The following is a 14,115-nucleotide window of genomic DNA, read 5'->3' on the forward strand; positions in this document are numbered from 1 at the left end:
AATTAAGTAGATTGGGGTACTACTTAATTACTATATTAAATATTAATATTGTATTGTTTTTTTTTGTGTGCATCTATTGTATTGTTTTATGTTTTGTTCTAATTAGTAAGTAGTAGTACCTCTGTTATATATATCTGAAGATTACATATGCAGCCATTATGTTTTCTAAGACTTTCTTTTCATATCTTTATTTTCTTCATTTTGTTCTTGCCATGGTTTAATTATTTTAGTTGCTTCAATTGTAGGACCAGCAAAATAACATAAAAAGATACCAGAAACACTTGTATTTATGACAATAGAAATAGAAAGAATGAAGCAAAATGCACTGCACTTTGAGTATTCTTATTCTGAAACATCACATCTACAGTTCTTTCCTAAAATATAAAATCAAATTTACGAGATATATCAATATATAATTAAAGATGTGTATGTGTATGTATATGCTGTCATTATTAAATGTCTTTGTAAAAATACAATTAAAATAAAACAGCCTCATGAGTGTTTTCTCTTATCGAGTTTCATCACAAGCTTGGACAAAAATAAGGATGTCTTTGTCCTCATATATTCACAAATATAAGTGCATCTTGCTCCATCCATTCTCTTTCTATTGTCATAAATTAATACAAGTGTTTTTGGAATTTTCTATTGTCATAAATCCATGTTTTCGGACCTTACTTGGATCCACCATCTACTTTTCCATGATTCAATACAAATAATAGATTAAGTAAAGTAAGATTATTTAGTTTTTATAATCATAACGTGATCATCCTCTATCCTATACACCTCATGTTCTCCATGCCTACTCCTTTACCTAGGATTACAAAGTCTTATGGTCTATATAGACTACTGCTTCTGCATTGGGTATCATGAATAGAGAAAACAAGAATATACAGATATTTAAATAAATATTAACATATGTTAAATTCTCTAAAACATATAACAAAAGTTTAATATTTGAAAAATTAAATTATTTTTAAATTCGGAAATAATTATTAAAACTCTCACAAAAAATTCTAAAACCTTTGAAAATTCTAAATATTAAACTTAAAATATTTTTTGTCACTTCATGTTTTTTCAAACTAGAAGTTACCAAACATGTCAGAACAATTCAAACAAAGAGAAAAAAAACTAAAATAGTGCATTATCACAGATTCTGACCACTATCGGGTAGACTTGGCAACGTACTACCTTCCGGGGGATGCGAGGGTCTGGTGGAGGTTGGTGACGGCATGGAGAGTGCACCGCGAGATGAATTGGATGGACTTTGTGGGAGAGTTCAACGCCAAGTATTTTTCGCAGGAGGCACTTGATCACATGGAGGCGCGGTTCTTGGGTTTGACTCAGGGGAACCGTATTGTGAGGGAGCTGGACGTAGAGTTCAAACGGCTTGTGGGGCATGCAGGAAGGGCTTTGGAGCCAGAGTCGGATCAGGTGCGGATGTTCTTGTTGGCTCTGCGTGATGACCTGAGGACTCGGTGTTGAGTGAGGAGCTACGCTACAAGAGCGGAGCTGGTGGAGACTGCACCCGGGATAGAGGATGACTTGAGGTCACAGGATGTGGTGGTCAGTCCTCCGGCGGAGCCGAAGCGGACTCAGCCACATTATGTTCCTTGCAAGAGCGGTAAGCCTGCGCAGGGGCAGAAGAGGAAATTTGATGCCATGCAGATGTCTGGGTCTAGTGGTGCAAGATGCTTCGGGGGTGGGAGATTGGAGCACAGGGTGGCGAGTTGTCCACCGAGGGGCAACCCGCCAGCACCGCCAACTGCTCGTGTGTGTTACCACTGTAGGGAGGCTGGGCATCTCAGATAGCCGTGTCCTAAGCTACAACTGATGGTTGTGGCGGTCGTGCTGTTAGGAGGGATGATTGAAACTATCTTTTTATTGAGATATGTGTAGATGGAATGGATGTGTGTGAACCTTGCAGCACCCTAAGTGGCCTAAATGCAAATTCCTAAGATTAAGGACCTACAAATGCTAAGATTAAGGTATATATAATGCAAAACATAGATCAAAAAGAATGTCTAAAACATGTAAATTAGAGAGTTATCAATATAACATAATAAAAGTAAAAATTTGAAAATATAATCATGATGGTATATATAAATCTTAGATAATTCAAATATACAAAATATAAAATTTATAAACAATCCAAAACATGACATATGTCATAATCATATCGGCGACCTATTTACTCCTCACAAGTATCGCATTGTACCAAAACTACTTAAAACTATGACCTCGTCTCAAATATTCTCGAATCGTAAATTCTCAACTTATTTCTACCCAAATCAAAATTTCTCATATATTTCTCCATATACCTTGGTTTAAACGATTTACGAACCAAATCCGATAGAAAACTACATAAATCCGGTTGGAAACCAATTTTAAAATGGTTTACCATTCCAACTTCCCAAATTTGAAAATCGCTTCTCAATGACTCGATCAAGCAGCTCTTATTTCAGTACCATAATCATCAACAATATTCAGAAGAGAAAACTCTAGATTTTGACCAGAATCATCAATTACCGACTAATTTTCCAAACTTATAATGCTACTAACTGTGGAATCACTTGTGGAACTTTCAGCAGTGTCTCCATCCTCGATTAAATTAGCGGGATTTATATACTTTGATTCCATTTCATTGCATTTGATAGCTTCCATTGAAGAGTCTGAACGAATCAAAGATCCACGCAATAGATCGGCAAAATTATATCGGAAAAAAAAATCAAAGGTCAAAGATTTCGATAGAAACATATAATATTTTTTGTCAACATTTGGGTCACAACAGCCCGTACATTAGCCAAATTTCTACATTCGTAGAGAGGGGGACTCGATCCAATTGGACTTACCAATGGCCACTCTAGTAAAGTCATTTCACAAACATAATTTTAATGTAGATATAATGTCATTTTCTTAATTAGCTGTTATGTTTCAAAACTAATAATTCTTTTGACATAACTTATGTTATTCTTTTTAAATTTGTTATTCACTATTTATTGATTAATAATAATATACATGCTTAATGAATAATTTTTTTTATTTATATATGTCAAAATCTAATTAAGAAAAAATGTACTCCCTCTGTTTCAAAATATAGGATGTTTTAACTAAAACACGCATATTAAGAAGTTTTAATTTTTAACAAGTTCAACCAATCAGAAACAATATTGCATAATATAAAATACTAAACTAATATAAAAGTTGCATCAAAACTTGAAAACATCTTATATTAGGAAACAAAAAACTTCTCTAAAACATTTTATATTTTGAAACGGAGGAAGTATAATATAATTAGCGTACAATGGAAAAGAGATAAGTTTTGTTAATTTTCTTTTTTTGATTTAAGAATTTTTAAATATATAAATATGTAAATTTTATGTAGATTTAATGTTATTTTCTTAATTAGTTGTTTTGAAAAATATTAATTTTTTGATACGTGTCAATATCTCATCAGTATACTTGACAAGTGTCATAATCCTATTAATGGCTAACTTTGAAAATTATTTTTTTAATTAGTTGTTTTGATAAATAATAATTTTTCGTCGCATGTCAATATCTCATCAGTACATTTGACATGTGTCATGATCCTGTTATTGACTAATTTTTAAAACCCAATTTTATATAATAAGATTTGAAATTTTTATTTATGTTATTTAATTTATTTTTATATAATTATTATTTTATTAATTAATAAAACAAATTTATATATTGTTTTTACTATTTTAAAATTTAATTGATTTTACTTAATTTATTTTTAATCTATTATTATTATTATTAATTGTAAGTAATAAATATATAATAAATAAAAAAATAAATTAGTAATTTTTAATAATTAAAAAAAAATATAATATTACTGATGTGGAGAAGGATAAGAGAGGAAAGTTAATTTTATATATATTGATTGTTTTTTTGTTTCTACTGGTTGAACTTTTATAAATAATAAAATATTTTTAATTTTTAATCTTTGTGTTTTTAAGATTTTAACGAAAAAAATAATATAGTGGAACAAAAAGAGGACTATTTTTAATATAAAATAATCACAGCAATACATGAAAAAATCTAATAAAAATATTGAGAAAATCTTAAATATTACTATAAATTTAGTTTCGCCGACTAAATAAATATATAAGTAAAAACAAAGTTTACAACTTCTCTGTAAAACCTAGTTAGCGTTGTTCGGAGAAAAAAAGTCGGAAAACTCATCAATGGCGAAACTCAAAGTTGCTGGGACATGGGGAGGTTTAATTGAGGTAGAACTCGAGAATTGGACTCTACACATGTTAAGAGACGAAGTCGCTAAGCGATCAGGTCTCGATCCTGACTCAATCAAACTAATTTGCGCCGGAAAAATCCTCAAAGACGACGGCGATGCTACTCTCACGCTTGCGCAATTGGGTATTAAAGAAAACTCCAAGATCCTCTCTACTCGTGGCGCTGCACCCGAAGAAGGCAAATCGATCGTGGACGAAGAAGAAAGGTCCCGTCGTCTCTCTCGTGTCAAGTGAGTCTCTTGATCATCTTTGGTTATAAAGTCTGAATTTTTAAACTTCATGTGTCTTTTTGCAAGAACCCAATTTGCCAATTCTGATTTTGGATTGTATTCTGATGCATAGTGTTATGATCATCTGTGTCCTTAGTTATAAAGTCTTAATTTTGCCACTTCTTATGTCAAGTGAGTATGTTTAGTCTGATTTGGTACTAATGATTGGTGACTGTCTATGTGAATGTTGTAGAGCTGCAGCGACTGCTTTATCCAAGAGACATGCTGATGGTTCATTACCGATTGAAGACTATAACATTGAGCTGGAAGATCAGGGAGGTCATAAAGTACAGTTTGGAACTGAGACTGATCAGAGGTATTGCTCAATCAGGTTGGGAAACGGAATTGCTAGGCAAACATGAATGCTAATGAAGTCTTTTTTTTTTTTTGTTTTTGTTCCACAGTGCTGCAATGATGGGTCTTATGTTACACACTAAAGCAAAAAGTTTAATAGAAATGGAAATGTATTCCGATGCAGTTGAAGTGCTTGCTATGGCAGAGGTTAGTTGCTACTGCTGGGAATCAGTTTTTTTTTTTTTTCTACCAATAATGTGTACTGATTTTTGTTGCAAGTACGTTTTTGTGGTGTGAATGGTTCTGCAACAGCGTCCTGTCTTTTTTTTTCTTTGTTTTGTAGGAATCATTCTTGCTCTGCGATCCCAAGATTCTCGCGGTATTCTTTTCTCATTTGAATAAATTTCAGCATATGATACCAATATGGATCCTCTTAGCAAACTGGTTTATAGCTTGTTTTCTGAGTCTCCGGGATGCTGAATTAACCTCATTTGTATCTAACACATGACTGTATTATATTCTTACAGTTTGTTGACAACCTCCCTATGATGGAAATAGACATTGTATGGTGCTATTTCTTGCTCCGGGACATCAAATGCCTTTCAGATGCTGGAGTTCGCCTGGAGAGAGCAAGGAAAGGACTCGAGCGTGCTCATGGGAAGGATCTTTCTCGTTTGAGACTCCTTCAAGCAGGTCAAAGTCCAGAGATGGCACTGTGAGTTCGTTTTCATATGTTTTTTTTTGCATTTTTAGTTGAGGAATACCCGATAAATGTGCCTTGCCTACAGAGTAAATATTTTGTCTATCTAATTGCTAGATACGTGAGACTAGAGTTACTAGAAGGTGTTGTGGCATATCACACTGGTCAGTGTGATAAAGCCTTGAATGCACTGAAGTCCGCCCATGCGAAATTCTTGCAGGTTAGTGAGCTGTACTGGAATAATTTCGCACTTAGTGTTATTCAATTGTTACAAAGTTAATGTTGTTGTGCATTGTGATGCAGCTACAAATACCTGATGAAACTCTGTCTCTAGTTATGGGTATGGGCTTCCAAGAGAAGGATGCTAAAAGAGCTTTGCGATTGAACAATCAGGATATTGCAAGTTCTATTGATTTTCTTATTGAAGAGAGGGCAAAAAGAGCCCAAAAGCGGGAGGAGGATCTCCAGAGACAAAAAGAAATAAAGTATGTTCTTACTAGTCTAATTGCAGTAGTTATGATCTTTAGTGACTTTTCGATCTTCAAATAAGCAAAAACTAAAGCTGATATTGCAGTGAGCAGAAAAAGTATGGAGTGACACCCATGAAGAAAGCTGTTGATATGCAGATGCTTAACAGGCTCAACTCTATTGGGTAAGTAACGCACTGTAAATACTTCTACACTTGTTGTCTTCTGCTATTTATACAGAATTGTTTTAAGTTAGAAAAAAGGTTAAACAAAGAACAAAAAGATTCTGTGAAAGTGCTTTACCTTTGCAGATCAACGATTAGCTTTCCTGTGTTTGTTAGATAAAGCCTTGAAGCTCCTGTGTTATATTAACATGAGGCTTTTGCTTAAAAACATTGTGTATAACTTAAAGGCGTTTACCTTTTGCAGATATGCAAGGGATCTTGCTGCTGAATCCCTCCGGAGAAATGAGAACGATTTTCAGCAAGCTCTTGATACACTCACGAACCCAAAAGTTAACTCGTCGATACAGGCTTACATTGAATCGAGGAAAAGAAAAAGACAAGAACAACTAGTTGGGATATCAGTTGACGAACTTGTGACTATGGGCTTTGAACGAGGACGAGGTAATTTTTCTTATCTGAGCTGAGCTGTTTCTGCAGTTGCATATTATTGTTGAAGTCCGTTGTATAGAATTTGATGAAATGCCATTTACGTCTCTCTGCAGCAACCTCTGCTTTGCAGGCTGGTGGACTCCGAGAAGATATAATCCAAAGGCTACTACAATCTGTACCAGAAGCACACCCAGCAAGCAGCGCTAACGATGGGGTTGCGGAGAGCAGTGGTTTCGGGGGTCGAGAAAGCACATCCAATGAAGTTGATGGTGGTGGGGCAGAGCAGGACTCTGAGATGAAAGATGACACAACAGATGAGACTGCAAACCGAGGAAGCACATCCGGTGACGACGGCGAGGAAGAAGATCAAGAGCGGGACTCTGAAATTGAAGATGACATAGCAAATGAAATCGCCAGGGTTGATTCTTTGTCGGCCTATGATATCAATCTTGTTTTGGAAATTGAAGCTATCAATGAGTACCTGGCCATGCTAGATGCATCCCAGGAGTCTGCTTGAAAAGATGATGCTGGAGAAAGTTGTAGATAACTAATAATGGCCAATCTGGGTTGGTATGCTATGCCAGTTAGTTACCTTTCTTATTATGTTTACTAGGATTTGCTATGCTAGTTATTATATATTGGTAAAGGGCATTTCAGCATATAGAGAGAAGTTCAAATAAATAAATATATGGAAAGACATTAAATGAGATATTTGGTTACGAGTTTTTCATTGGTAGGAAATTAATTAAACTCCATCCTCCATCTTTCATTTTGACTTATACAACCGGACTGGACATAAAGGACCATGACCCAAAAATTCGACCCAGCACGTCAGCGGGAACTCACGTGTGTGTATAGTTTCGAAATAAAACGTGTTGGGTCAAAATTTTACGTACAGTAATAGCAAATATATTTAGAAGTTTTCAGACAACGCCCAAATATATTTGGAATAAGTTTGAAATATATCTGGCCTTATCCTTGCGTATCAAGACAATTTATTCTTGATGTTGACGCACAATCTTATCATTTCTCTAACTTGGAGGTCAAGATACTCACTCCTATAAATAAACGTTGGATTTTAATCTCTCGGGCCCTACATCTCTATTTCCATTCTATTTAGCCCCCTAATAATAAACATATATTTAAATGTTTATTTTTATTTAGATAATTAGTAAAAAACTAATAAATTTAGGATTTTTGATATATTTACAAACCCCAACCTTATTTTGGATCTAGACCCATATTAGTTTCGGATATCCATATCAATTTCGGATCTTAATCCCCAAATCCTTCAATCTCAAACAAAATCCTAATTTTTATTCTTATTTTTTTCTCGTCTTCTTCTTTTTCGAATCAAGTCGACGGATACAGAGGAGGATCGATCTCGTTCATCTTCTTTTGTTCTCTCTTCTCTTGAAACTCTTTTGTCTTATTCTTCTCTTTTTCTCGTCTGTTTCTCTCAATCTCCTTTCTTCTTCTCTTTGGAGAATTCCACCGTGAGAATCGAAATTCGTTGTCCGTTTCCTCTCAGCTACCAGTTATTGTAAGCCATTCTTTTTGTTTCTTTCTTTTGATCCCTAATTTCGACTGATTGTTGGGTTTAGTTCTCTGAATAATGTGAAAAAGATTTGAATTTTGTGAGTTCTGAGTTTGGTAAATGTGTTTGTGAAATGATTTCGTGAAATGTGTTAAAGACGCATTATATTTCTTATAATTATGTAAATAAATAATGAGAATTTGTGAGTTTGTGTTTGGATTCAGTTTGTGTTCGGATTGAGTTTGTGAGATTGTGTGAGTTTGAGTTTGTGTTTATGTTCAGATTGTATGAATTTGAGTTTGTTTTTGTGTTTGGATTGTGTGAGTTTTTATCTATTGTTGCTTTCGATATTGAGATTGTGTGAGTTTATGTAGATAATGAGACAGCTTTTCAAAGTTTGATATTAATTTGTTGTTGCGGGAACCTATCCAAATGGCCAAAACCAGAGGAGGATCTAATGCAAGAGGTACTGAAAGCTCACCCGCTATTAGAAAATGGAATATAAAAAGAAAGAGAATCTAATGTTCAGATGGGAGATGGAATAGGAAATGTAATAGAAAATGAAGGAGGAGAAGGAGAATTTGTGGTTGAGATGGAAGAAGAAACAGGAAAAGAAGGACAAGGTGAGGCAGCTGGTGATGGTAAAAGAGAGCAGGAAGCTCTGAGAGAGAAGAGGAAGCTCCGTCCATCAACGTTCATCACTACTCCTTTCACGACTGAGAAAAAAAAGAAGTGATCTTTGTTTGTATTTGAAAACTCAGATGTGAATTTGGATATTTTTCTTTTGTGTTTATGCAACTGGTATTTAGGTGCAACTAGTATTTTAAGGGACAACTATGTTCTTGGGTTATTTAACAAATGAAGTATTTTGGTACAACTCAGTAAATCCAAGTGCACCTATGTCTTAGAAGAAATAGTTATCTCATTTGAAAATTATTTTGGTACAACTGAGTAATCTAAGTTTAACCTTTTACGCCGTCAAAAGTCCACCTTGTGACACCTGGCGCCGTCAAAGAACCCACGTGTATAAAAATTAATTGTTTGCGCCGTTAAAAATTAATATAGTTGTTCAGTTGTACATAGTTGTACTAAAATAAACATAGTTGTTCTCTGTTCTAAAAACCACAAAAATTAGTTGTTTTTTTACCTTAGATCATTTTTTCTAGTTGTATTTATGATATTACATAATTAGAATAGATTTACTATGTCATCTTGTATATAAATGTTTGAAATCACCATTATTTCTTGATTCTCATAATTTGTGGTTGTTATATATGAAGTAACCTTAAAAGACTAAGGTTGTTTGTTGAAGAATTTGGATTTCTATGATTAGATTTGTTTTTCACATGTGAAGTGGATCTATATGTTAAAATTTTGTGGTTGTTATATACAAAGTAATCTTAAAAGACCAAATTTTTGTATTTTGGTTCTAAATTTTCTAATTTAATAAAATTCTGCAAGTTAAGCAAGATAATACTATAGTTGTACCAAGACAGAACAACTCAAAATTAGTAGGAATACGACTAGGAAATTAACAATAGTTGTACCTGTTAAAACTCAAAACAATTCTTATGTCCAGCCTTTTCAACTAAACTTTGTATTGTTTCTTTGCTTCCAAATTCTTGGCCTATCGTAATATCAAGACTATCTTCCCATAAAAGAGTTCCAGACTCATTTCCTTCTACATCTCTATCTTCATTCTCGACCACCACTGGATTTTGTAGTGATGGTTCTCTTACGTACATATCTAGGATACCACCACCACCACTATCATTCGCTCCACCAATTAGAGCAATCTCTTTATTATTTGGAACATTTCATGTTACCAAATCGTTTCTTAAAACTTGATCAAACCCCTCATTTTCATCGATCCCCTGATTTTGTTCATCATTATTGGTGACTTCGACATGCAAAACACTTCTAAACCCTTCTTTATACACATCCTTTAAATAACACACAACATCTTCATCATCTCGAATATAATTTGGTATTCCCTTATAGTTTGGGAATGAGAAGGGAAAGTATCTAACTCTCATATTTTTCATAGCCTCATCTACCCTTATCTTGCTGCATATCTTCTCAACCAACTTAGCATATGATACATCATTAGATAATGTCTTCATAAGAAAAGAATACACTTCATTCTCTTCTCTTGAAATCCATCGTATATCTTCTCCGATACTTGAATAGTATCCATCAAAAAGAAAACGTATGATTTAAGTCTTTTTCATTGTCACCTGAAAAAGAAAGAGAAAGAAAACAGTCTATATTTTTAAATTTTTAGTAGCAGTTCATAAACATAGTTATACCTATTTGTCTCAGTTGCACCAAATTTGTGGATCTGCAATTTTCTACATAGTTGTACCCAATGGTCCCAGTTGTCCCAGATCTGAAATCCCCAATTTTTTCTACAAAAGCTGGCATTCAAGCTCAAATTCAACTTTTCTCAATCATAATAACCAACGCAAGACCTTAATCCACTAAGAAAACAAGTCTACTACCCTTAAGACCATCTCCAATGGTTTTCCCTATTTTTACCTCTAAAATAGAGGAACTCTATAATAGAGGTGACTTTTGCTCCAATGGATACCTCTATTTTTTCCTCTAAAAAGGAATATTCCGTAGAGATTCTTTTTTTATTTTACTATTAATACCTTTTACTTATAAAAGTTACAAACTAACCCATTTATTTTATGAAACTTTCATAAAATTATGATATTATTTAAATTTTTAACATTCATAAATATTATTTAAATATCACATTTATTAAAAGAAATACATTGCATCATATAAAATAATAAAACATAGTAGATTTTTTTAACCATCGACATTAGTGTATTTTTCCCACAAGTACTCAATTAATGCATTTCGAAGTGAGAAATGAGTTTCTTTATCTTTGATTTTTCTAAATCGACCTAGAAATTCTTGGAATCGAATATCATCATCTTCCGCCATTTGGACTCCTAGAGGTGGAACTTCTCTTTCAACTTCGATCGGTGCATTGAGATCACGCTCATCCTCGATTATCATATTATGTAAAATTATGCATGTAGTTATTATGTCATGTAGCACATTCTTTTTCCAAAAACATTACTTTTGTGAACACTGTAAACCCATATATTTTATTTATGGGTTTTGTTAGCTTCCAAGGATCCAAGTGACTGATCCAATCGCAAGATACTTCGGATTAAAACGTTGGCAGGTCGTGAAGATCATTCGTCCGAGTGAAATCACTGGTCATTATGTTACTTATCGTTATGTTGTATAAGCAAATCTTAGCTTTTGCGGATTGGATTGCGAATTGAACACTATAGTTGTGAAACATAAGAGTAATTCTTCTGTACCAAACCAAATTTTGACTGTTATTTTTGTTTATCTGATATGATAATTGAATTTTACCACAAAGTTTCAGTATTGTGTTGTTCAATACAAAACCTCCACTTCATTAAATTATTATTAAACTATTTAAATATACATTTTATTTATTTTGATCATAAATATAAAAGTGTTAAAAATTCAAGGACCATTTTATAAATAAAAAAGTTTAACTCTATATATAGAGGAAAAAATAGAGATCTCTATTATAGAGGTATAAATAGAGATGGATTAGAGTAGATTTTACTCTAAAATAGAGTTAAAAAGCAAATATAGAGGTGGGTTGGAGATGCCCTAACAAGCATAAAGACTAAAAAAATTTACAAATCTACAATTTTTCCAATCCTTCCAATTGAGATTGACAACAATTTCATTGAGCAATGTTATATCTAACCAAATTTTTGTCACATTGCTATTCTAGAGAATAAGAGAGATTCAAACTACCTTGAAGTGAGTGTTAATGGTGGATGAAGAAGAAGAAGAGAGAGAATATGGAGGATTCAAAATCGTAAGAAGAAGAGCTTAATATCCCGTTTTATTTTATTTGGTGGCTAATGAGAGAGGAGAGAGAATTTTTGTTATTGGTTATTTTTATTTTTTTTTCTTTTGAAATTTAAATTTATAATATAATATAAGTAGGGTAGAGTGAGATTTTGATAATATTGGAAAGAATAGGGAGTAGGGAGAATAAATAGGAGTTTTTCAAATCGGATTTGGACCAAAAGGGACCAGAGAGATTTAAATCAATAAACTAAACGTCATCTGAAATGTCACTATAAGGAGCCAACAAATTTCACTTGTCTTTTTTCTTGAAAAGTAAGTGTACATATAGTCTTTTTTTCGTATATTCGTCTTTTCCTCAATCTATTTATCGTGATTTTTAATACAAAATTTTATGGTCTGACAACATGTGGATAAGAACCAGGTCAACGAAAACAAAGTGGAAAAGCAAGCCTCCCAGACTGCATGACAATCACAAACTAGCCGAAGAATGGACATTACCTACTCCTTTTGAGAACATACTTAAGTGTCAAACAGACACTTGAGAACCGGCGACATCACCCTCCAACTGCTACTCCAACAGATATATCAAGAGAAATAGTCCCTTCACACACCAGTTATGTGACAAAAACCTAGAGGGGACATATTTACAGGTTAATCCAATCCGGAACCATATAAAGGAGATCTCGTTCCTCCTTCTCGTTTTCTAGAATAAGAAAGGAGATCTCGTGAAGTAAACGATGTGGTGTGGTCACGGAACCGACCACGTCACATGATCTGAGTGACGAAATACAAAAGTGATCTATTGGTTAAGAATATACATATTTGCTTATGCCTATTAGGGATATTGAGTCTTTGTTCAAACTTATCTATTGGACACAATCAATGTCCAGTCCAAACGGAAACAGATTATTATACGATCATATCAAATTTTCTTCTTAAGTATGCTAAACTAATTTCTATGTAACCAAAAAAAAAAAGAAAAAAAAAAAGAAAAAAAAGAAAGCTGATTATAAACTTTATTTGAGAGACCGTGCCACAAGAATTCATACATGTAACATATAAGACTATATGGTGAAATGAAACTAATAAAGAAGATTAAGAAACAAAAAGAAAATTAAAGGAGTACGTTAACAGAGGGGAGATCGTTGAGGAATGCCCTTTCGCCGATTGATGCAAGTGGAAATATCGTCAGGATCCTCCGATACCTCTTTATAACTATTAGCGGATTTGGCACATAGGCAGAATCCGGTCCGCTTTTTCCTCACAACATGGGTGGTGGAGGCGGCGTACGCAGCAGCCGCACCGGCATTGTTATCAGAGGAAGCCGAGGACCAGCTCATGGACTCATCACCGTCTACCACCGTTGATCGAGGAGTCTCGTAGGCTGCCACATCATCATCCGTCAGTAAGTCTTGTGGGATGATGTAGTCAGGACCTAGGGTTAGAGTATGACATGGCTTTAGGAATGGGGTTAAGTCCCTGTAACGTTTCATCACGAAGTCCACCTACATGCATATATAAACCAAAACCTTTTCAATATTCATTTCTTGCAACATTAAAACAAAACATGCTCAAAAAGCTTGTTGTTTTTACGAATATATGTGTGCGTGTAATGGTGAATTCAATGTATTTTCTGGCAACATGATATCACAAAGTGCAACAATGAAGTGGTTTGAAGTGTGGTAGTGGATTACACCACTTTGGACCAAAGCACTAGCTTCACATGATATGGGAGATTTTACAGTATTTATGCATATAAACATATATATTTCCAAGTTCTAACGGCAAGGTCAATGAGAGGATATAATAGACTTATTTTTTTAAATGTTAGCCTCCCCTTTATGGATTTTTCTTCATGTTTTTAATTAAATAATACATTAGTTCAAAAGGACAAGATTTCAAAATCTAACCTATTTATAATGTTTTTACAATAAACGGTTTATTTTATTAACCCATTTTTTCTTGAGATTCTCATCTTCGAAAACTAACAAGTTTTATGGGTTAAAAACATTTTAAGGGACGGTCAGGTTAGATAAGTAACAATGTATACGTTTGAGCAAAAAAAAAATAATAGTCAGGGTATG

The 14,115-nt window shown here is 33.7% G+C and overlaps 2 protein-coding genes across 4 annotated transcripts in view; one reads left to right on the forward strand and one right to left on the reverse strand.

Annotated features, from left to right (window-relative positions):
* Positions 1-4,123: 4,123 nt before the first annotated feature.
* On the forward strand, positions 4,124-7,326 carry LOC104773156 (NEDD8 ultimate buster 1). 2 transcript variants are annotated; one of them, XM_010497731.1, is made up of 10 exons: positions 4,124-4,501; positions 4,734-4,856; positions 4,945-5,041; positions 5,178-5,213; positions 5,362-5,549; positions 5,652-5,754; positions 5,838-6,019; positions 6,109-6,186; positions 6,431-6,627; positions 6,729-7,326. In XM_010497731.1, the coding sequence occupies exons 1-10, from the start codon at positions 4,206-4,208 to the stop codon at positions 7,130-7,132; spliced, it is 1,704 nt and encodes a 567-aa protein (XP_010496033.1). In that variant the 5' UTR covers positions 4,124-4,205; the 3' UTR covers positions 7,133-7,326. The 2 variants fall into 2 exon arrangements, with proteins under 2 accessions (XP_010496033.1, XP_010496034.1); XM_010497732.1 differs by lacking the exon at positions 5,178-5,213.
* A 5,709-nt stretch (positions 7,327-13,035) lies between these two features.
* LOC104773157 overlaps positions 13,036-14,115 on the reverse strand; it is a 3,267-nt gene continuing 2,187 nt past the window's right edge. For both annotated transcript variants that reach the window (XM_010497736.2, XM_010497734.2), the window contains exon 4: positions 13,036-13,536. In XM_010497736.2, coding sequence (XP_010496038.1) covers positions 13,159-13,536 — 378 coding nt within the window. In that variant the 3' untranslated portion in view covers positions 13,036-13,158. The remainder of the gene's footprint in view (positions 13,537-14,115) is intronic.

Source organism: Camelina sativa, unplaced genomic scaffold (assembly GCF_000633955.1).
Source record: "Camelina sativa cultivar DH55 unplaced genomic scaffold, Cs unpScaffold00474, whole genome shotgun sequence".
In the NCBI taxonomy this organism is placed as follows: Eukaryota; Viridiplantae; Streptophyta; class Magnoliopsida; order Brassicales; family Brassicaceae; genus Camelina; species Camelina sativa.